This window comes from Bubalus bubalis, chromosome 24, assembly GCF_019923935.1.
Source record: "Bubalus bubalis isolate 160015118507 breed Murrah chromosome 24, NDDB_SH_1, whole genome shotgun sequence".
NCBI classification, from domain to species: Eukaryota; Metazoa; Chordata; class Mammalia; order Artiodactyla; family Bovidae; genus Bubalus; species Bubalus bubalis.
Genome location: NC_059180.1, coordinates 13,794,734 through 13,816,577, shown reverse-complemented (window position 1 = coordinate 13,816,577; position 21,844 = coordinate 13,794,734). Strand labels below are relative to the sequence as shown.

The window sequence follows — 21,844 nt, the reverse complement described above, 5'->3', positions numbered from 1 at the left end:
GCTTCATTTTCAGCCCTCACTCAGGCACTTGAAGTGCCTTCTGGCTTATAACTGGCACATCCTGAGAAACAAAACAAAACACCCTTGTAATAACCTCTAGTCCTTTACCTAGAATGACAAGGGAAAGCTAAAATAGTAAACAACCCTCATATGATAGTTTTTGACTGTCAGAAGAAATATTGAGGTGTTTATCAAATTTTAGATCACTTTGAATCCTGGCCTCCACAGAAATGTTTCTGGGATTTTAGTTTTCCTTTTTCCTCTTTAGTGTTTTTAGTACACAGAAAAAGTACCTAAATTTAATGTATTTTTAAAGTAAATAATGCCTAGCAAAGGAAAAATTCAGTTTTTGGTAGAGGCAGGCTCTTAAAAAGAAATAAAATACCCAATCAGAAGTCCAGTGTTAGAGTAGCAATCATACTGATATGCCCTTACTGAAATATGTATGCAGAAATAGTGTCTTGGGTTTGATTCAGAATGGTATTAGGTGAGAAGTGTGTGGGTGTGTTGGTGGGTTGGGAGCTTTTGAGGATAACTGATGGATACATAGAGGCTCATTTTACTTCTCTGCTTAGTTTTCTGTTCATACTCTCCTTTTTTAAAAAAAGTGAACATGGTTGAACCTTGAAAACATTATTCTAGATGCAAAATGGACACAAAAGGCCACATGATATATGATTCTGTTTATATGAAATGTCCAGACAGATCAATCCTTAGAGTCAGAACGTGGTTTAGTGGTTGATGGGGGCTGGGGGAAGAGCAGGTCTGAAGGTGACTGCTAATAGGTATGGGATTTCTTTTTGGATGATGAAAATGCTGTGGAATTACATAGTGGTGTTGGTTGCACAACTCTGTGGCTGTACGAAAACCCACCGAATTGCATACTTTAAAAATTGAATTTTATGGTTTCTGAATTATATCACAATAAGGATAAATTAATACCCAAAAGGTAATAAAGAATGGGCTTACCTTTTCTTATAAAAATGTTTTTTATGTGAGTCAAGTCAGGCTTCATTAATTCGAACATGAGTCTCACTTTTTCCTCCCCACAACCTAAGTGGCTTCCAGAACAGCTTCATAGGTTAATGATATTTAATAATATTAGAAGCGCTCAATTAAAATGTCACTTGATCTAGGCTCAAACAAACAGGAGGTTAAAAGGCCCTCATGTCTTAGTCGCAGTGAGATTATAAATATCTGACCTAATGATCTGTCAGACTTAAATATTTGGACAGAAGAATGTGTTCTGGGAGCATCGGGGAACAAAGAAATAAAAGCCGCCTAGTATTTGAAATGTTCATTAAAGTAGCTGCAAAGACAATTAACTTACAAAGTAAATCTTAAAAAATTAAAGCCAAAAAACAGAATTTTATTTTCTAGCTTTTTAGTTACTGTTCTTTTTCAGGTAAGGTAGTACCTTTAAAAAAATTACTTGATTGGAGGGGCAGTGCCCTGGAAATAGTCCTGACAGTGGTGGCAGAGTTCTCTCTTCCTCCCTTAAGTCTGGCCTTCACACCATAGCCAGAGAAGGCTTTGTAGAACGTAGATCTCTTGCTGCCTTTGATTGACCTCCCATTGCTTTTAGTATGAAAATCAAAATCCTGTAATGTGGCCCCCAGCATCCTGTGTGATCAGTCTCTGTCTGCCTTTCCAGCTTCTTCTGGAACCCCTCTTCCTTCCCTTTCTGCACTTTTTTCCTTTTCTCAGCCTTAGTAGATCTTAGTTTTGCTCCAGGTAGGCTGGGGATTGTATACTTTTTCTATTCTTCTAGTGGATGTACTAAAGATTACTATTAACATGCGTTCTGTACGCAATTATTTTGAACTGCTGTCCTATGTCCCATATTGCCTGATTGTTTTCTTCACTCCTCCACTCAATTAAGCCTCTCTAAACTTCATCTCGAAACTGACACTAATAATACTGACTTTAGATGTTATTGTCAAGATTAAAGTTAATATATTTGAAGTACTCAGAAGGGAACCTAAAATAAAATCAGCAGTTCGTAAATAGTAGTTGTTACTGATGCTTTTATTGGCCTGCGCCTATCCACAGGGAGCCCTCAGAAGATGGCCAAGCAAATTACTGAAATCCAGTGTGATAAATGCAACAACAGACATAGGTACAAAGTACGTGCCAGACAGAAGAGAGAGTCTGAGATTGACCTTCGTTATTTTCTTTAATGTGTGCTGAATACCCAGGTGTGTCAGGCACTGTGCTGACATAAAGACGAGTTTAAAAAAAAAGATCCCTGCCTTCAAGAATGGTCTACCAAAAAAAGACAAACATCTAAACAAATAAATGCCCCCAAATTATTTCAGGTCAGTGATGAAAGATTAGAATGGAGCCCAAAGGAGAGCACACTTGGGACTATGGTACTATCAGGAGAGATTTCACAGAGGAGTTGCTGTTTGACTGGGTCTTAAATGATGCCCAAGATGTGGTCCATGAGGAAGTGTGGAGCCCTGGCACATTGGGACAACTCCAAAGTAGTTTGGTATGGCAGGAGGTCAAGAGGAGGGCTAAAAGGCGCAGGGGTGATTTGGCAGGGGCAAGATCACTGATGGCATTGAATGGTATCCTAAATGTGCATTTTTCCATATGGCGTGGGCAGGCACCAAAGAGTTTTAAGAAGGGGAATGACACAATCAGATTGGAGTTGCAGAAAAATTTCTCTAGCAATATTATAGAGGATGAATAGCAAGACAGAGAAACCAGTTAAAAAGGGTTGTGAAAGTCCAGCAGTCTGAGGGCTAGATGCTGAGGGTCTGACACAAATTGCTGTGACGGGGGAGCGTGGGGAGGAGGTGGTCTTGGGGAAGTGCTGAATGAGGGCTGTTGTATTAAAGGGCCTGCCGAGTCCGAGTGGCCCCCTGGTTTCTGACTTGGGTACGTGGCTGATAGTGACGATGACCTTCACTGAGGTTGTACTGTTTGCATATTGCTTTTTATTGGTTTGTTCGGGGACTTAGGGTAGGGAGTGGATAAGTTCACTGCAGTAGCAGCAAGCAGTTCCAGTAGATTATAGATATCAGATGATGGAGGCAACAATTTGTGATTAGAGAGCACGGTAGTGAGAGACGTGGTCAAGGTGAGAACTCCAGTATGCGCACCCTGAGGCGTGCGTACCCCAGCACAGAACTCTCACACTTTCTCGTTCATAGTTCCCTAGTGCCTCAGGAACTTCTCCACAAGAACCATAGGTGGAAAGACAGAACCAGCAGTTCCGTCTATTAAGACATAATTGAAAGAAACGTAGCGTAACCTAATGTTGAAACTGTGAACTCTCTCAAGCTGCTAGTTGACACGGTACCCAGCAGCTATCCAGTAGCACTGCTCTTCCTTCCAAATTTTAAAATATTATGGTGAGTATTCTGCACTCACGTTTTGAGAGCCACCACTCTAAGGAAACAACACAGACATCCATCCAAAGGGAAATAGAAATCTCGTTTGGATTGTTCCCCGTTGTGTATTTTTTGCTGCTGCTTTTTGTTGACATTGTTGGTATTGAGGTGTGCAGACCTCATAATTTTCCAGTCACTTCCTATTCTCTGTTCTTACAGTAGTGCCTGGTGTAAGGAATGAAAATACAACTTCTTATGAAGTAGCCACTTCTCACACTTGTTGGAGTGGCTCACTCTTTTGACTTACAAGCTGGGAAGGGTCACTTGAAACCAGAAAGGTCAGAATCATCAACTGTTTATCATTCCCTGTTTTCTCAGGAGATTGCTCCGTTTCTGCTTATAATTTCAGAGCTTCAGAACAGGAGGATAAGCTGCAGTCGCATTGCTGTTGTTTTACTGTTATACCAGAAGACAGCCAGAGAAGAGATCGGAATAACATGTCCTTTTATTTTGAAATGATTACAGATTCATGGAAAACTGCAGAAATAGTCCAGAAGCTTTCATGTACCTGTTACCTGCTTTTCCCCAGCGACATAAATATCTTTCATGACTATAGGACATTGTCACAACCAGGAAACAGACAACAACCAACCGGGAAATAGACATGAGTGCGATCAGCAGACATTATTCTGATTTCACCAGTTTTGAACACCTTCATTTGTGTTGTGTGTAGCTCTTTGCCATTTTATCACACGTAGATTCATCTACTCACCACCACAATCAAGTTACAAAACTAGTCTGTTGCCACAAAGATCCTTATACCCCTTTTGAGTCCAACCTACCCTCCATCCCCAACTACCTGTAAGCTCTGTCAACCACTAACCTGTTTTTTATCTTTATAATTTTATGATCTTGGGAATCACATATAAATAAAATCATGAAAATGTGACTTTTTGAGATCAACATTTTTCACTCATCATAATACCCTTGAGTTCCATGTGACTCACTGCACATGTTAATAGTTTATTCCTTTTTATTGCTGAGTAATATTTCATGGTAGGGATGATGTACCATGGTTTGTTTAACCATTTAACTGTTAAAAGTTTTTCCCTCTTATGGGCTGTTACCATTTAAGCTGCTTTGAACATTCTTGTACAGGTTTTTGTGTAGACATGTTTTTGTTTCTCAGGGCTAAATGCACAGGAATGTAATTTCTAGGTCATATAGTAAGTGTATGTTGTAGGTTTTCTTTAAAAAAAGTCAAACTGTTTTATAGACTGGCTATATATTATTTTATAGGTTTCCCAAGTGGCTCAGTGGTAAAGAATCCATCTGCTAAGCAGGAGATGCAGGTTCGATCCCTGGGTTGGGAAGATGCCCTGGAGAAGGAAATGACAACCCACTCCAGTACTCTTGCCTAGGAAATCCCTTGGGCAGAGGAGCCTGGTGGGCTACAGTCCATGAAGTCATAAGATTCGGACACAATTTAGTAACTAAACAACAACAAAATACTATTTCACATTTCTGCCAGCCATGCATGAAAAATCCAGTTTCTGTGCATCCTAACCAGCACCTAGTATTGTCATTTTTTAGGTTAGCTGTTCTAACGGGTTTGTCGTGATCTCATTGGATCTTAATTATTTACATCATGAACATGATCTGTCTCTCTATTTAGATCTTTGATTTTGTTAAAAATCATTTTATAGTTTTTAGCATCTAAGTCCTGTACTTTGTTAGATTTATGAAAAGAAAATGAAAGTTGCTCAGTAGTGTCTTGACTCTTTGCAACCCCATGGACTATACAGTCCATGGAATTCTCCAGGCCAGAATACTGGAGTGGGTAGCCTTTCCCTTCTCCAGAGGATCTTCTCAACCCAGGGATCAAACCCAGGTTCTGCACATTGCAGGTGGATTCTTCACCAGCTGAACCACAAGGGAAGCCCAAGAATACTGGAGTGGGTAGTATATTCCTTCTCCAGTGGATCTTCCCAACCCAGGAATCAAACTGGGGTCGCATTGCAGGTGGATTCTTTGCCAAATGAGCTATCAGGGAAGCCCTAGATTTATACCTAAGTATTTTTCTGTTTTAGCAATTATAAATGGTATTATATTTTTAATTTCAGTTGCACATGTTCATTGAATTCTGTAGAAATAGGATTAATTTTATAACCCTAGCCAATCTGCCTTCTTGTCTCTACCTTTCAGAGTCTTCTTATATTTGTTTTATATATAATATCTAGGGGTTTTAGCTGCAGAAACACAGTTCTCATCTGGAACCAGAAGTCTTATGACTACGCAGTTGTGACATTTATACTTTTTGTTTATCTCCCCGGTGAATAGGAATACCAGTACACCGGGCACTATTTGTCATTAGATTATTTCCATGTAAACTCATTTTCTTTTCTTACCTTTAAAGTGTCACTCAGTGTGGTTGCACAGCTGCATCTGTCGTGTTACTGGAAGGTTTTTTTCTGAAACCTGTATGAAAAGATCTTTTTCTAATCCTAATCAGATCCTATCAAATCCCATTTAATAACTAGGCTAGCAATTTACAGATGAATGCCTTTTTAAGGGTACTAAAAGCAGAGTTATAACCAAAAGGCAAACAAAGGAAAGAAATGGAAAAAAAGACAAAAACAGAATCCACAAAACAGATCATTTAGTCTACAAATAATTTAGAGTGGGCACTGACTGTTCAACATCCTCATTGTTTATGCTGCCAACTCCCAGTTTATTATTTCTCTGCTGTAGTTTTGAAACACGTGACATCTTACAGAGTGTGCAAGAGAAAAGCCTAAACATTTATTTGATTTTAATGGCCTTTACAATCAAGTCCTTTCAGCTTCATTTCATGCCTACTCCTGGGGCCTTGAGAAGGCCCTGCCGTATAATTTTCTTCCTCTTATGTGTTTGCCCAGCTAAGGTTTCTCTACTGCTAGACCTCCTCTTCTTACCTCACTTCACCTGGTGAACTTCTGTTCTTTAAAACTATAAAATAAACCTCCTTGGGGACCACTTCTTTCAGAGCTGTGTGCACATCTATAAGGCTGTTTTCTCTAAGAAGCCAAGGTTCCTGAACGCAAGGACTGTCATTCCCAGCACTTCCTAGAGTACCTGATACATTCTAGGTTCTTAGTGTTTGTTTAGTGAATTAGCAAACTCTTTACCTTCATCTTCTCTCCTTATTCATCATCTTGCCTTCTGAAATCAGAGATACTGTCCCATCTTCCTTGCTAATTTTGGTACCTATTTCCCTTCTTCCTTATCATTTATTTACTCACTCAGTCATTCAATAAGTGTTTATTCTACCGAGTTTGCTATTTTATAGGTCATCAGTAACTTGCTAGTTGTCAAATCCAGTTGTTTTCCATTTACCATTTTTTTTCTTGCAGCAGAAAATTGATGCCCATTCATATTTTTGAAAGTCTCTCCTGCCTACTCTACTGTACTTTTCTGATTGTAGTAAAGTTGGCTAGTGAAAATAAGAACATTGTCAGAAAGTGCAGCATTTCTTTACCAATTTCAAAAATTTGAAATTCTGAGCCAGGAAAGCTCAAAATGTAAGGTGAATCTTTAAAAAAAAGAAGAAGAAAAAATCTAGAGTGATCCCAAGTACTGGTTGACTGTATGTAGATGACCTTTCAAGGTCTTGTGTTAAATTTGCAAGATTTTCACAACATGAAATAGTTTCTAGAGAGTCTATTATAATTTGTACCCTGTCCATTCCCAGAAAACTCTCTGGTCATTTGCAGCGCAATGATCTTGTCACTGCCATATGTTCCACTACGTGCAAAGCATTTTTTTTTTTTAATTCTACTAGTGGAATTTTTAAAATGGATGATTGTTTTAAATATCTTTATAGAACAGTTTTATCATTCAGAAGCAGTTTAGGCTAAACATAAAGGAGTTTCTGCTATTGATAAGAAGTAGCTTCTTAAAGTAGGTGGAAGAATAGGTGGGTACTTCATAAAGTTGAGTGAATGTCTCTGACTTTGAACAAAGGAAAGCTGAAGACTCACATTAAGATCAACATGTCAGCATATACTAGTTCCAGGGTTGAGCTGGAGAAACACAGAGAGGACCACAATTCCCTGCAGGAGATCATTGGAAAGAGGAGGGCCAACCCGGCCGTGTGCTTTGGAAGGGTCAGGAAGGCTCAGCTGGAATAAGGCACAGTCAGCCTTCTGTTTCTGGGTTTCGAGCCTCACAACCTAAATGTCACCATGATCCTGTCAGTCTGCAAACTAGTAAGACCATGATGAGTCCAACACACTTTGATCATTTTAGTTCAGAAACTGTGAACTTCTTTCAACATATTGGCAATACCCCATTAGAGTGGATCTCTGCCTGTGCAAACCAAGTGGTAGGTTGTATGCACGGCTTGCAGAATCTACATAGCATAACTCTTAATTGTTTAAAAACTAGACTTTATATTTTAGTAGTTTGAGATTTACAGAAAAATTGAGAAGATAGCACAGAGAGCTATTATATACCCTGAATTTGCCTATTATTAAATATGCCAAAGCCTTTGACTGTGTGGATCACAATAAACTGTGGAAAATTCTGAAAGAGATGGGAATACCAGACCACCTGATCTGCCTCTTGAGAAATTTGTATGCAGGTCAGGAAGCAACAGTTAGAACTGGACGTGGAACAACAGACTGGTTCCAAATAGGAAAAGGAGTATGTCAAGGCTGTATATTGTCACCCTGTTTATTTAACTTATATGCAGAGTACATCATGAGAAACGCTGGACTAGAAGAAACACAAGCTGGAATCAAGATTGCCGGGAGAAATATCAATAACCTCAGATATGCAGATGACACCACCCTTATGGCAGAAAGTGAAGAGGAACTCAAAAGCCTCTTGATGAAAGTGAAAGTGGAGAGTGAAAAAGTTGGCTTAAAGCTCAACATTCAGAAAATGAAGATCATGGCATCCGGTCCCATCACTTCATGGGAAATAGATGGGGAAACAGTGGTAACAGTGTCAGACTTTATTTTTGGGGGCTCCAAAATCACTGCAGATGGTGACTGCGGCCATGAAATTAAAAGACACTTACTCCTTGGAAGGAAAGTTATGACCAACCTAGATAGCATATTCAAAAGCAAAGACATTACTTTGCCAACAAAGGTTCGTCTAGTCAAGGCTGTGGTTTTTCCTGTGGTCATGTATGGATGTGAGAGTTGGACTGTGAAGAAGGCTGAGCGCTGAAGAATTGGTGCTTTTGAACTGCGGTGTTGGAGAAGACTCTTGAGAGTCCCTTGGACTGCAAGGAGATCCAACCAGTCCATTCTGAAGGAGATCAGCCCTGGGATTTCTTTGGAAGGAATGATGCTAAAGCTGAAACTCCAGTACTTTGGCCACCTCATGTGAAGAGTTGACTCATTGGAAAAGACTCTGATGCTGGGAGGGATTGGGGGCAGGAGGAGAAGGGGACGACAGAGGATGAGATGGCTGGATGGCATCACTGACTTGATGGACATGAGTCTGGGTGAACTCCGGGAGTTGGTGATGGACAGGGAGGCCTGGCATGCTGCGATTCATGGGGTTGCAAAGAGTCGAACACGACTGATCGACTGATCTGATATGATCTGATCTGAACATCTTATATTGGTATAGACCACCTGTATTACAATCAGTGAACTAATACTGATACATTATTATTAACTGAAATCGATAGTTTAGATTTTCTTAGGTTTTACTTAATGTCCTTCTGTCCTAGGATCCCATCCAGGATAACACATTACATTTAGTTGTCATGTTCCTTTATGTACCCCTTGGCTATGGCAGTTTCTCAGACTTTCTTTAATTTGATGACCTTGGCAACTTTAAGGAGGACTCATGAGTATTGTGCAGGGTGCAGCACTACTGAAACGTGTCCAGTGTTTTTCTCATAAGACATGCATTGTAGGTTTTTAGGAGGAAGATCACAGAAGTAAAGTGCCATTTTCATCACATCATGTCAAGCTCCCTTTATCTTGACCTTGATCTGCAAGCTGTGGTAGTGTTTGTGAGGTTTCTCCCCTGTAAAATTATTCTTCCCTCTCCTTTTCTGTAGGAAAACTATTCTTTTCCCTCTCTCCTTTGGAAGGAAGCCTATATTCAGCCTGTATCAAAGGAGTGAAAGTTAAATATATGCACAAATTATTTGGAATTCTTCTACATAGGTTTCTCTCTTCTTCCTATTTATTAATTTTTTCAGTCAATTTTATATCACTGTAGACTCATGGGTACTTATTTTATAATTTTGGGTTGTTATCCATTCAGCTTTATTACTTTTGCTCACATTGTTCTAGCTTTGGCCACTAGGAGTTCTTTTAGTTGATTCTAATGTTTCTTTTACGCCCATTAATGTGTGTGTGGGAGGGAGTGTGTGTGCAGGGTGTCGGGGAGTGGGGGGGGGTTTATTCATTTTGATCACTTTCCTTTCTGGTACTTCAGGAAACTTCCAGGCTCATCTTGGATATTTCCTACCCCAGTCCCAGAGTCAGCCATTTTTCTCAGGAGCTATGGCTTCTTTTCTTGGAGAATGGTGTTAGAAATCAGAAGGTGAAGATGTGCTCATTGTTTGGGGTATTGTTTGTTTTAGGCTTTCTTAGATGACAGAGCAAAGAAATATATATATATATATATATATATATATATATATATATATGTATACACTAACTTTCGTATATACACATGTAGGAAACTATTTCTATATGTACCTTTTGTATCTGTATTAAGCTGAACATACTGTTGTCTCAAACTCTTATTACGATATAACTCATTCTGGCGTCCTCTCCTTGCTTATTTGTAAATTCACACCTCCAAGAACGAGAATCGAATCCTAGCTCCTGTTATCAGTCAGCTATTTAATTGTTCAACTTCAGTATACGTATATGGCAGTAACAGAATTTTTAACCCTAGCATACAACGTTTATATGTAATTTCTTTTGCCTTAAGTCTTACAGGCTCCACTTATTTTCAAAATTACTTAGGCCAGTACTACCCTTCCCACTGCCTTCCCTTCACTGAAGTTGCTTCACTAATTTGTAATTTAGTTAGATTCTCTTATCACAGTCTATACCTCTTCCTGGTTTCCCCTGACCTCCTAAATGATTTTTTAAACTTAAACCACATACTTTAAGGTTCAGAATTTATGCTATAAAGTACTATAGATTTTGAAAAGCACATATTGTCATGGGAACGTGATTGAACGTTTTTTCTTATGCTTGTTTGTCATCGGTATATCTTTGGATAGGTGGTCAGATCTTTTGCCCATTTTTAAACTTGGCTAGTTATTTTGTTATTGTTGAATTTTTTAAGAGTTTTTAAAATGTATTATGAATATACATCATTTATCAGATATGTTTTGCAAATATTTTCTCCCAGTCTACATGACTTGACTCTTCATTCTCTTAACTGTACCTTTCTCAGAACAAATGTTTCTCATTTTAATAAAGTCCAGCTTATCAGTTTTTTTTTTATGGTTCACGTGATCAGCACATAGAGACAATTTTACTTCCTCCTTTCCAATTTTGATAGCTTTTATTTTTTTCTGGCCTGATCGCTCTGCCTAGGACTTCTGGTGCTGTACTGAGTAGAGTGGTGAGAATAAGCATCCTTGTTTTGTTCCTGATCTTAGCAGAAGAGCTTTCTGCCTTTTGCCATTGATTATAGGCTTGTCTTATATGGCCTTTTTTATGTTGAAATATGTTTCTTCTCTTCCTAATTTGCTAAGAGTTTTTTTCATGAATGAATGTTGAATTTTATCACATGCTTTTTTTCTGTTTCTTTTGAGATGATCTTACAACTTTCAAACTTACCTTAGACCTAAACATAAAATAGAACACTGTGAAATTTCTAGAAGATAACAAAGGGCATTATTCCCTTCCTCCCTTCTTCTCTCTTCTTTTGCATCTTCATTTTCAAAACCACTTGTTATGGCTACTGTAGCCCCCATTTAGCTCAAGCATCTAGTGTGACTTGATTTAATCTCAAGTGCCAAATTCTCAAGAGAAGTCTTGCCTATGTATGAAGTTGTATCATCTCTGAAGAGATAATTTTACTTCTTCATTTCTTGTTTGGATACATTTTTTCCTTTTTCTTGCCTAATTGCTCTGTCTAGTACTTTTATATATGTATGCCTGTTGATCTAATTGATTTATTGTGTTGATCAAATGCTTTTTAAAAAAATTAATTGTATTTATTTTTAGCTGTGCTGGGTCTTTGTTGTGGCATGTGGGCTCTCTCTGGTTGTGGCGAGCAGTGGCTACTCTCTCGTTGCCATGCACAGGCTCCTCTTGGGTAGCACGGGCTCTAGGACATGGGCTCAGTAGTTGTGCATGGACTTAGTTGCCTTGCAGCACCTTGTGGAATCTTTTAGACCAGGGATTGAACCTATGTCCCCTGCATTGGCAGGTGGATTCTTAATCGCTGTATTACCAGGGAAGTCCAAGTCCTTTGCTTCTGTAGTTATCCTTTGTTTGGTTGTTCTGTACACTATTGAGTATGAGATATTGAAGTCCCCAACTATTACTGTAGAACTGTCTATTCCTCCCTTCAATTCTGTCAATATCTGCTTCATATATTTTGATGATCTGTGATTAGGTACATAAATGTTTATAATTGTTATATTGTCTTGCTGTATTGAACCTTTTACTGATATATAATGTCTTTGTCTCCTGTAACTTTTTTGATTTGATCTATTTTGTGTGATGTGAGTATAGCCACCCCTGCTTCCTTTTGGTTACTATTGGCATGGAATAGCATTTTTCATCCTTTGCCTTCCAACCTATTTGTGTCATTGGATATAAAGTAAAGCTCTTGTAAACAGCATATAGTTGGATTATGGGTTTTTTTTAAATCCATTTCTCCAATCTCTTGTTTTTTGATTGGAGAGCTTAATCCATGCACACCTCTGATCCGAAGCAGCAGTTAATGGTCAGAAGACAGATATCCAATGTTTGAAGGACAGAGTCCTCAATGCCCATTCTGTCTCCCACAGGTTGCCTGCAGGCTGCTCCAGTAACGTGTTCACCACTGCCTGCTGTGGTGGTGGGGTGGGGGGGGGGGGTCCTGTCTAAACTGAAATCGACTGAAATTAGCTGCAATTTACAGTCCAAACTTTCCCCTCAAAGTTACAAACTTTCAATAGACTTCAGAGTTGGTAAATAGTTATGTCAGACAAGATTCTGCCAGTATAATTTTTGTCTGGGTTGAGAGAAGTATCCTTAATGCTTCCTATGGCACCATCTTCCCTGAGTCCTGTACTCTTATGTTTTAAAAGTTTATACTTAGTTTAATTCTGAAATTAATTGACATTGCTGCAGTCCTTCAACATAATACAAGGAGTTACTAGTACTCTTTCCTGCAGTTAATGCATATATTGATGAATCCATGTAAATCCTATTTGCAGCCTAGTTTTTACTGCTGGGTGCAGTTTTCTTCTTGATGAGGTAAGTGGTAAACTTAGACTTTTTTCCCTCTAAAACATCTTTATTTCATTTTGCCCTTGCATGAGGAATTTTCTTTCAGCACTTTAAAAGTGTTATTTTGTTGTCTTCCAGCATAATCTTTCCGTTATCTTGTAGCATCTTTCACCATCAGTGAGCATTCTGGTGTCATTCCTTAGTATCTGCTGATAAACTCAACAACCAGTAACATTTATTAAGGTCACTTTGATTACACTATGCATGCATTAATTCATTGACTCCTTACAAAAATCTTATGAGTCATGCTATTTTCCCTCATATTCCAAAGGAAGAATCTCAGGCTAAGAAAGTACAAATCTTGTCCAAGCACAAATAGGGCGCAGTTAGAATTCAATTCCATATCTTTCAAAATACAAAGCCTACTTTTTAAAAAAATTATTTATTTTTGGCTGCTTCAGGTCCTGGTTGCATCATGAGTGAGCTTCCCTGTGGCACACAGGCTCTCTCTCTGCAGTTGCGGCACGTGGGCTCAGAATTGTATCGTGCAGGCTTAGTTGACTCATGGCATGGGAGATCTTAGTTCCACGATCGGGGATTGAACCCCCGTCCCCTGCACTCGAAGGTGGACTCTTAACCACTGGACCATCTGAGAAGTCCCACAAAGCCTACTTTGGACCACTACATTATGCTGTCTGTCAAATGCCACAGAGCAGTCAGAAAGAGGGTGGGGAAACGGAAGTGTCCCTGGGAAATGGTGTCGATTCCCCTCCCCCACTCAGCAGACACCATCTCCTCCAAGATCATCATCAACTGAAAACGTTTTTGCCGAATTTGAGGCCCTGTAGGTAATTAAGCACTGATCACAGAGGCTTCCCCTTGGATGTATTGAAGCTCACAGTCTGTAAAGGGAGGGGATGAAGAGCTGCCACCTCCCACACCTTCGCCTCTTGGAATGAGAAGGGAACTGTATGTCTCCATTAGGGTTTAGTGCAGTGTTTTCCTTACAAAACCTACTGACTGACTGTTTCCTCCTCTGTTACATGTGGAACTCATTCTTATCGGAGGCCCTGAGTGTTCCGGGTAATTACTTTCAGAAGAATGTCAGAGAAAATTGGCAATTTGGTGACACTACCTAGAGGACTTAGTGTTACTCCAGCAGAATGGGGGATTAAGATGAAAACTCCAGAAACTGAGTTTCCAGATAAAAATGTTTACATTGCCCTTGCATAGATCTAGAAAGCAGTTGCATTGTGGTTTTACCTCTCAAAACGGTTCCCCAGGCAGCTTGTGCCATGGAAGTGCTGCTTATCACCAGTAAACTCAGAGGAAGATGGCCCAGCGTCTCACTGTGGCAGGCAAGTCAGGTCACTTTGAAGTCTGTCTTTGGGATCTTGGCTTCCTTTTACCCAGAGAACAGACAATGCATTTGTAGCCACAAAGGTGAAAACAGAACTTTTAACTCTGGGAAATTCAGATAGCATTGACGTGGCACCCTTTGGTGTGTGTTGCAAAATGACTTCTCCCTCTAACGACCCTGGACTCCCTCTGCTCCTTCCAGTTAACATGTATCAGTACTTCTGAGATCTGAGGTCTGACAGAGCTCCTCTTCCATCCCTTGCTGCTGCTGCTGCTAAGTTGCTTCAGTTGTGTCCAACTCTGTGCGACCCCATAGACGGCAGCCCACCAGGCTCCCCCTTCCCTGGGATTCTCCAGGCAAGAACACTGGAGTGGGTTGCCATTTCCTTCTCCAATGCATGAAAGTGAAAGTGAAAGTGAAGTCGCTCAGTTGTGTCCGACTTTTAGTGACCCCATGAACTGCAGCCCACCAGGCTCTTTCGTCCATGGGATTTTCCAGGCAAGAGTACTGGAGTGGGGTGCCATTGCCTTCTCCGTTCCATCCCTTAAGCAGTGCTTTTCTAGTTGTTTGGTTCCTGAGTACTACTGTATGTTTGGAGGAGCCAACTAGAAAATAATTGATACTGAAATCCCATAAAAGCCCTTCTGAAGAAGTGTGAAAATGAAAGTGGTATGTGTGATTCTTATTTTTGTATCATTGTACTTTGTTCTCTGTATGTGAACTTTGAGGTGAGTTTATTTGTAATTCTGCATAGGTTTGCCTCTTCCCTTACAAAGCTGGGTGACCTCATGTCCCTGCATACTTAACCTTAAATTTTATGATTTGAGGTTTCATTCCTCTACTTAGGCAGCTCTGTCTTTCAGGTTTATTTGTGTGCCAGTCATACTAAAATTTGCCCTTTTAGCTTCTGCCTTTTGCTTGGAACACTTTGACTTTTTCTGAGCTATTACTCAATGTGATTATTCTCAGATTGTTTTGAGAAGGGGGCATGTGTCATGAAATTTTGTCTTAGGACTCTTATGTCTCAATGTTCATTTAAGAGTGACCTACGGTTATAGACTAAAGGTTTATGTTCCTTGAAAATTCCTGTGTTGAAGTCCTAAGTATGGCCTTATTTGGGATGGAGTCTCTAAGGAAGCAGTGAAGGTTAAATGAGGTCATAAGGGTGAGGCCCTGATCTGATGGGTTGGTGTCCTTATTAGTAGAGACACTAGAGCACCCCCACCCCAATCCCCTGCCATGGAACCTTAGTGGAGAAGATGGCATGTGGAACCTTAGTGAGAAGGGGGCTATCTGCTGGAACTTTCACCTTAGATTTCTAGCATCCAGAATTATGAGGAAATAAACTTTTATGATTTAGGGCACGCAGTCTGTGTTATTTTGTTACACAGCCAGGCAAACTAATACACTAACCTTTTGTTACATTTACATGATCTTCTAGTTTGTTTTCTTAGACATTGGCAATCTAAGAAGAGTTGTCAGATGTTAGGTTATAATTGTCATATCGTTGCAACTAATTTCTTGCCTTTTAAGACCCGGTAAAGTTTTGTAGTTAGAAGAGACCAGATCTTCAAACTGTAATAGGAGTTAGGAAATCAGTGCAGTAGGTTGCAGCTGGCAGTTTTTTAAATGAAATACATTGCCTATAGTTTTGTGAAAGTTGTATTTCCAGAGTATGTATGTGTGACTGCGTGTACTAGATCAAGATATAAAATGTGTTTCTTACTGTAGGTTGTGGTAAAAGATTTTAAATCTGTTGCTCTAATCTAAGATAATCTTTTAGATGCTCTTCAGATATCCATGGCAGGTGAATATTGTTAGAATTTGAAGGAAAAGGAGGACCAGGATTGTGGACTCTGAGGGTTCAGAGTTCTGGCCTAGAGATCTGAACCCCAAAAGGGAAAGATACAGGGGAGAGGAGAATAAGTTAGGTATATTCATGAAACCAGCAGTCTTGGAGGGTGGGGATGGATGGGTTAAGTGACTACAAAGGCCAGTATAATGTGCTCTTGTTGGACGAGTTCAGGGTACAGTGAGGTTCTGTGGCAGGGGACTGTCATGGTCATCCAAAGGGATTCAGGAGGACTTCCCAGAACAAATGACATTATGAAGAGACTTGTTTGTTTAGTCACTAAGTCATGGCTAACTCTTTTGAGACTCCATGGACTGTAGCCCACCAGGCCCCTCTGTCCATGGGATTTCCCAGGCAAGAATACTGGAGTGAGTTGCCATTTCCTTCTCCAGGGGATCTTTCCAATCCAGGGATTGAACCTGCATCTCCTGCATTGCAGGCAGATTCTTTACTGCTGAGCCACCAGGGAAGCCGACTTGAGTCTTAAGTCAGCGTTAATTAGACAGACAAAACAGTATGGGGATCACATGAGGGGTTAGGAAGCTCACTGAATAGCCTCCAGTTGGAAATTAGATATTTAGACCGTATGTCCTAGGTAGCAGGGCTTCATTCTGCTATAAACATAGTCATCTCAGGCAGTCTGCAGAAGCTGGCAACAGCCAAAAGTGGACTCAGACAATCAATCAGCTGGCAGACTGTTGCCAAGTCCTAGAAGCGAGGACGTGCCTTAGGGCAGTGCCAGGATGTGGCTGTGGAAATGCAGCGTAGGAAGAATCAATGAGGCCTGACCATGTTTGGGGTGTAAGAGGCCAGGGAAGGGAGGGGCACCTTTGACTCGTTTTGAGGTTCAGCACCCAGGGAGAACACTCATTACTTTCCTAGCAGTAGAGAACATTCAAGAGCAGTCAGCTTTGGGAGGGAAAGTGATGGGGAAATGTGGATCTTACATCTTGAGTTGCAGAATTCATAACGCTCTTAGGGCAGCTTTTCAAGGAATGGCCTCACTAGAAGAGCATTTCTCATGATTCATAGGTAAAGTTTTCCATTTGTTTGGCTTTTTTTTTTCCCTTTAGAAAGCTCCCAACTGTTGGGTAAAATATTAGATGTTATTTAAATTCAGCAGATTTTATTATTCTAAATCCGGGAACCTATATATTTTCAATATTTTTCTCAGCTAGAACATGAAATTGTTACTTACCTTGACTCATAATCAGGTTTTTAAAAAAGAAGGTGGCAAAACAAAGATTTGTCTGTTTATAAATCAGGTATCAATGTATTATATATTTACCTGATGAAATGCCAGGTGGTTGCTTTGAATTAAAAGCCTTTGCAATTCAATTTGTACTTCCTTCAGAGCCTCCTCAACCCACTCTGTTTTCTTTATTCATGGTCATTATTCTACAGTGACTTTTGAGAAGTAGTTTCTTAGAAAGAGTACAAATTGGATTATTTCTCTTTATTGAATTGAAATTCTTAACTAGGCTTTCCGTTAATGAACTATGGTATCCATGTTAGGCAAAAAAAGGCTAGTTGGATTCATTAAGGTAGTGTTTAGGAATTGGAGTCATCCATGAAAGCTTCCCTAACAACTCAGGCAAAATTTAGTAACAACCATGAAAATTCATACGAGGGAAAAAGTGGCAACAAGAGGAATTTGAATTACACATGATAATGCCAAAAAACTTCATTAATCTTCTTTCAGTGATACTGCTCAAGATAAACTTGACTTTCAGTTCTGGGATGTATTCTTTATTCAGCAATTGGGTCTTCCAGGCCCAGCACGGCAGTGGTCCTGAGGAAAAAGAAACTCCCCTTTGATGGTTTATAGAATATTCTGCTTTGATATGGAACCGTGTCTGGAGCGTGAAAAGAATTTTCTTTAACATGATAAGGGGAAAAGATCAGGCTTGTTTTTGATGTTCCGACACTGATTTGACCGTCTTTACAGCTATTTTCAGTTCTGACCTGACTCCTTTTTCTCTTGCTAGTTTAAGATTGGCAGAGAATGGTGGACGTGGATCGATTACAGCCGCTTCCAGGAGCTCATTCAGGAATATGAAGATAGTGGCGGATCAAAAACTTTCAGCGCAAAGGATTATATGGCCAAAACGCCTCACTGGGCCTTGTTTGGTGCCAGCGAAAGAGGCTTTGATCCCAAGGATACCAGATATCAGAGAAAGAATAAATCAAAGGATATTTCTGGTTGTTGAGATTGTCTGGATTTAGGATACCGAAGGACACAAACCGATGGCTGCAGAAGGTTCTCAGACTCCACTGTGATTTTTTTCCAAGGACAGGTTACACAAATAATATTTCACATAGAGAAGGGTGTGAGGAAGAACATGGGGCCACAAGTCATGTCCCAGGGCTCAGGAGAGAGCAGCCACACTGGAGTGCCTGGGACTTGGCCTCACCGTCTCTTTCCAGAACTCAGTCCCTTTTCTGAATTTACTTCTGAAAGAAAATCATCTTGAGGGGGAAGTCCATAAGCATGATTAGTTTTGAATTACAACTAGGAAGACTCGCTGGAACGCCATCCATGGGAGTGTTGTACAGTGTGAATTTCTGTTTCTCTTCCCTCACTGTGGGCTATTGGTCTTCTGTCGATTGTACTACCTTGAGGTCCACGTGTCTGCTCACCATAAGATCTCCATCCCTTTCTTACGTCTGAAGATAACACCTCCTGAAAATAATTTAAATTGTCATTATTCTCAATTATTTTAAATACCACATAGATTTCTTTAAATTTTTGCTTAGATCCAACCCTTAAGAAGTTGAATTAGATCTAGAACTGTACTAGATTTCATTGTTCCCATACAAATTGCCATAGAAGGTAGCATGTGAGCTGGAGTAGAGTAAAATCTTCTGTAAGAGGCATTGTCATAGGATGTCACTGAATAATTAGTCTCATACACTGTGAAACAGTGAGTACAGTTTGCTTTTGCTTTGAAAAGTCAGCATGTAAACTCATCGCTACACTTGTAGGTTTCCATCTTCTTTCACTCTGGTGCCCTAGCTGCTTTCTGCCATGTGTTTTTTAAGGCTCAATTTTTTTTCTAGTTGAAAACATCACTAAACACTCAGTAATTTTTTTTACAAGTATTAGTTATTTTAAAAATTCCTTTATCCTAAAAATCTAATAAATTATCTTTTGTAAAGACTTGGACCACACATTTTCTTTTGAGAGCTTATTTTAAAGTGCTTCTGGTCCTGTGTCTCTAAGCCCCATCAGACCCAACCCCCACCCCCCATATTCTCTGCTGAAGTTCACAATGATATAATCTACCTACTCATTTAGTTGAAAACCGGGCACTGCATTTATATCTGAGTGATAGAGTCAAAACATGTCTCTCTGTTGTGCCATATGGTGAAATGTGATGTTCTTCTTCAGCCCACCACAGCTTCACATCCCATGTTCTGTTAACTCCTGAGACAGACAAGGGACGGGAGTGATCCAGGCCAGTGAGGCAAGATCTCAGTGAAGCTCGGATGTGTTAGTGGTCATTGAACAGAGATGGAAAATCACCATGAAGTAGAACAGTGCTATATGGTAAGAGCTCGTGCTGTGGAGCACACAGATGGGCTGCTGTTTGTGAAGTTAACTGAGCACACAGCTATTGGAAACACTTCAGGGGCTGCTGTGAGGAGCAGGGCAGGTGCCAGTGCCTGTTTGACTTTGGACTGTCCCTCAGCCTCCTTTTCAACCGGGCACCTCTGCTTTTACTTTTCATGCATTGAGGTTCTGCTCACAATTTAATTTGAACGAAAATATTCTGTTGCTTCAAAGGAAAAACACACAACGAACCTTTCACCTCCCGAATGAACCCTCCTGATGCTATTAGCTTTAAGTGCATAAATGAGCAGTTTTTCTCCCCCTGCCATCCAGGAAGTGTTTGCTTTATATTTTTAAAAATAGTATGGCATATTAATCCTGGTTCACAGACACAGCAGAAAAATTTAAATGCCTTGGGGAAAAAAATACAGTAGAATCCATGTGAAAAAAAATTCAGTGTTTGCTGAGCAGTATTCAAGTAGAAAAGATGCAAAGGTTGAATGTTCTTAGAAGGTGAGCTGCTTAGAAAATAGCATTCTAGATGTCCAGTGGAAGTTCTTGTTGGAGTTTGAGCCAGTGATTCCCACATTCTGCTGAAAAACCAGCCAGGTAAAAATAGTTACAAAATTCTAGAAAAATCATTATTATTCAAGGAAAATCCCTTTACAAGATATTAAATCATGTTGTCTAAAATAATTAAGACAACATGAAACAGATCAACTTCCAAAATGACAGAGTAAGAACCTCAGTGAACTTACTCTCCCTCTAAAACAGTGAAAATATGAGCAAAACAACTGAAACCCGTGACCTGTAGCATGTGCGCTTAGTCACCCAGTCGTGTCCAACTCTGTGACCCCATGGACTGGAGCCCGCCAGACTCCTCTGTCCATGGGATTTTGCAGGCAAGAATACTGGAGTGGGTTGCCATTTCCTCCTCCAGGGAATCTTTCTGACCCAGGGATCAAACCTATGTTTCCTGCATTGGCAGGTGGATTCTTTACCACTGCACCACCTGGGAAGCCCATGAACTGTAGACCTCTTGACAGTTTAACCAAAGCTTCACCATGAGCTAAAAATCATCTATTAAGAGAAACTACTGAACCTCAATGAAAATTAACAGTTTTCTTCTCATCAGAAAGCATAGAGGCCAGAAGACAGTGGGATGATGTCTTTAAAGAGCTGGAAGAAAAGACTTCCTACCAAAAATTCTATATCTAGCTAAATTTTCCTTCAGAATTAAAGAAGAAATTAAGACATTTCCAGATAAGCAAGAAGTAAGAATTCATCACCAGCAGACCTGCCTACAAGGAGGAGTCCTCAAGCCTTAACGAAAGTATGTTAGCCACTAACTTGAAACCACGCAAAGAAAGAAAGAGCATTGGTGGAAGTACCTATGTAAGTTTTATAAAAGACGATATAAGTGTATTTTTGTTTGTAACTCTCCTGTCTGCTTTATAAGACAATTGTGTAAAGCAATATTTATAAAAACTGTGTTAATGGACTTAGAATGTATAAAGATGTAATTTGTATGGCAGTCATAGCACAAAAGGAGGTGGGGAGGGGAACCAAGTTATATTGGAGCAAGTCTTGATTACCCACTGTTGAAATTGAGTGTGTTTCCAAAGTGAATTGTTTTAAGGTGCTAATTGTAATCTCTAGAATGGCCACTAAGAATAAATTTTTAAAATTACAGTAAAAAATTTTTTTGCTTCCAGTTTCAACGTGTGGATTTTTAACCCTCACACCAAACAGTTTTCCAATACCAGCCGGGTGTCCTCCATTTCAGCTTAATTCTGACATTGTCTGCCTGGAGGTAGCGTCAGATCCCACAGGTTAAGTGCTCTTCCCCCCAGCTTCAGATGCCAGTCACAAGTCCACTCTGTCACCTGTGCTTCTGATCAGCTAGAAACACAGGTGTAAACTGGAGGTTCCCTTGGATTTGATTAATGTGCTAGAGCAGCTCACAGAATTCAGAGCAACATTTTACTTACTAGATTACTGGTTTATTATAAAAGGATATAACTCAGAAACAGCCAGATGGAAAAGATACAAAGGGCAAGATATGTGGGAAGACAACGCTTCCATGCCTTCTGTAGGCACACCACTCTCCCCAAATCTCCATTTGAACACCAGTCTGGAAGCTCTCTAAACCCAGTTATTTTGGGATTTTATATAGAGGTTTTATTACCTAGGCATGGTTGATTACATCATTGGCCATTGGTAATTGACTTTAATCTCCAGCCCTTTGCCCCTCTCTGGAGGTCCAGGAGTGGTTCTGAAAGTTCCCAAGCCCCTAATCACCTGATGGGTTTCCCTGGCAAT

General features: G+C 40.0%; 1 protein-coding gene across 3 annotated transcripts in view; it reads left to right on the top strand.

The window, feature by feature from the left end:
* LOC102406545 (S-adenosyl-L-methionine-dependent tRNA 4-demethylwyosine synthase TYW1) overlaps positions 1-21,236 on the top strand; it is a 146,071-nt gene extending 124,835 nt beyond the window's left edge. The window contains exon 16 of one of the 3 annotated variants that reach the window (XM_006070322.4): positions 17,958-21,236. In XM_006070322.4, the coding sequence (XP_006070384.2) occupies positions 17,958-18,179 (222 nt within the window). In that variant the 3' untranslated portion in view covers positions 18,180-21,236. Of the gene's footprint in view, positions 1-3,750; positions 4,291-17,957 lie in introns of those variants that run through there. The other 2 variants (XM_044936074.2, XM_044936075.2) reach the window with 2 other exon arrangements.
* The last annotated feature ends 608 nt before the right edge of the window (positions 21,237-21,844 follow it).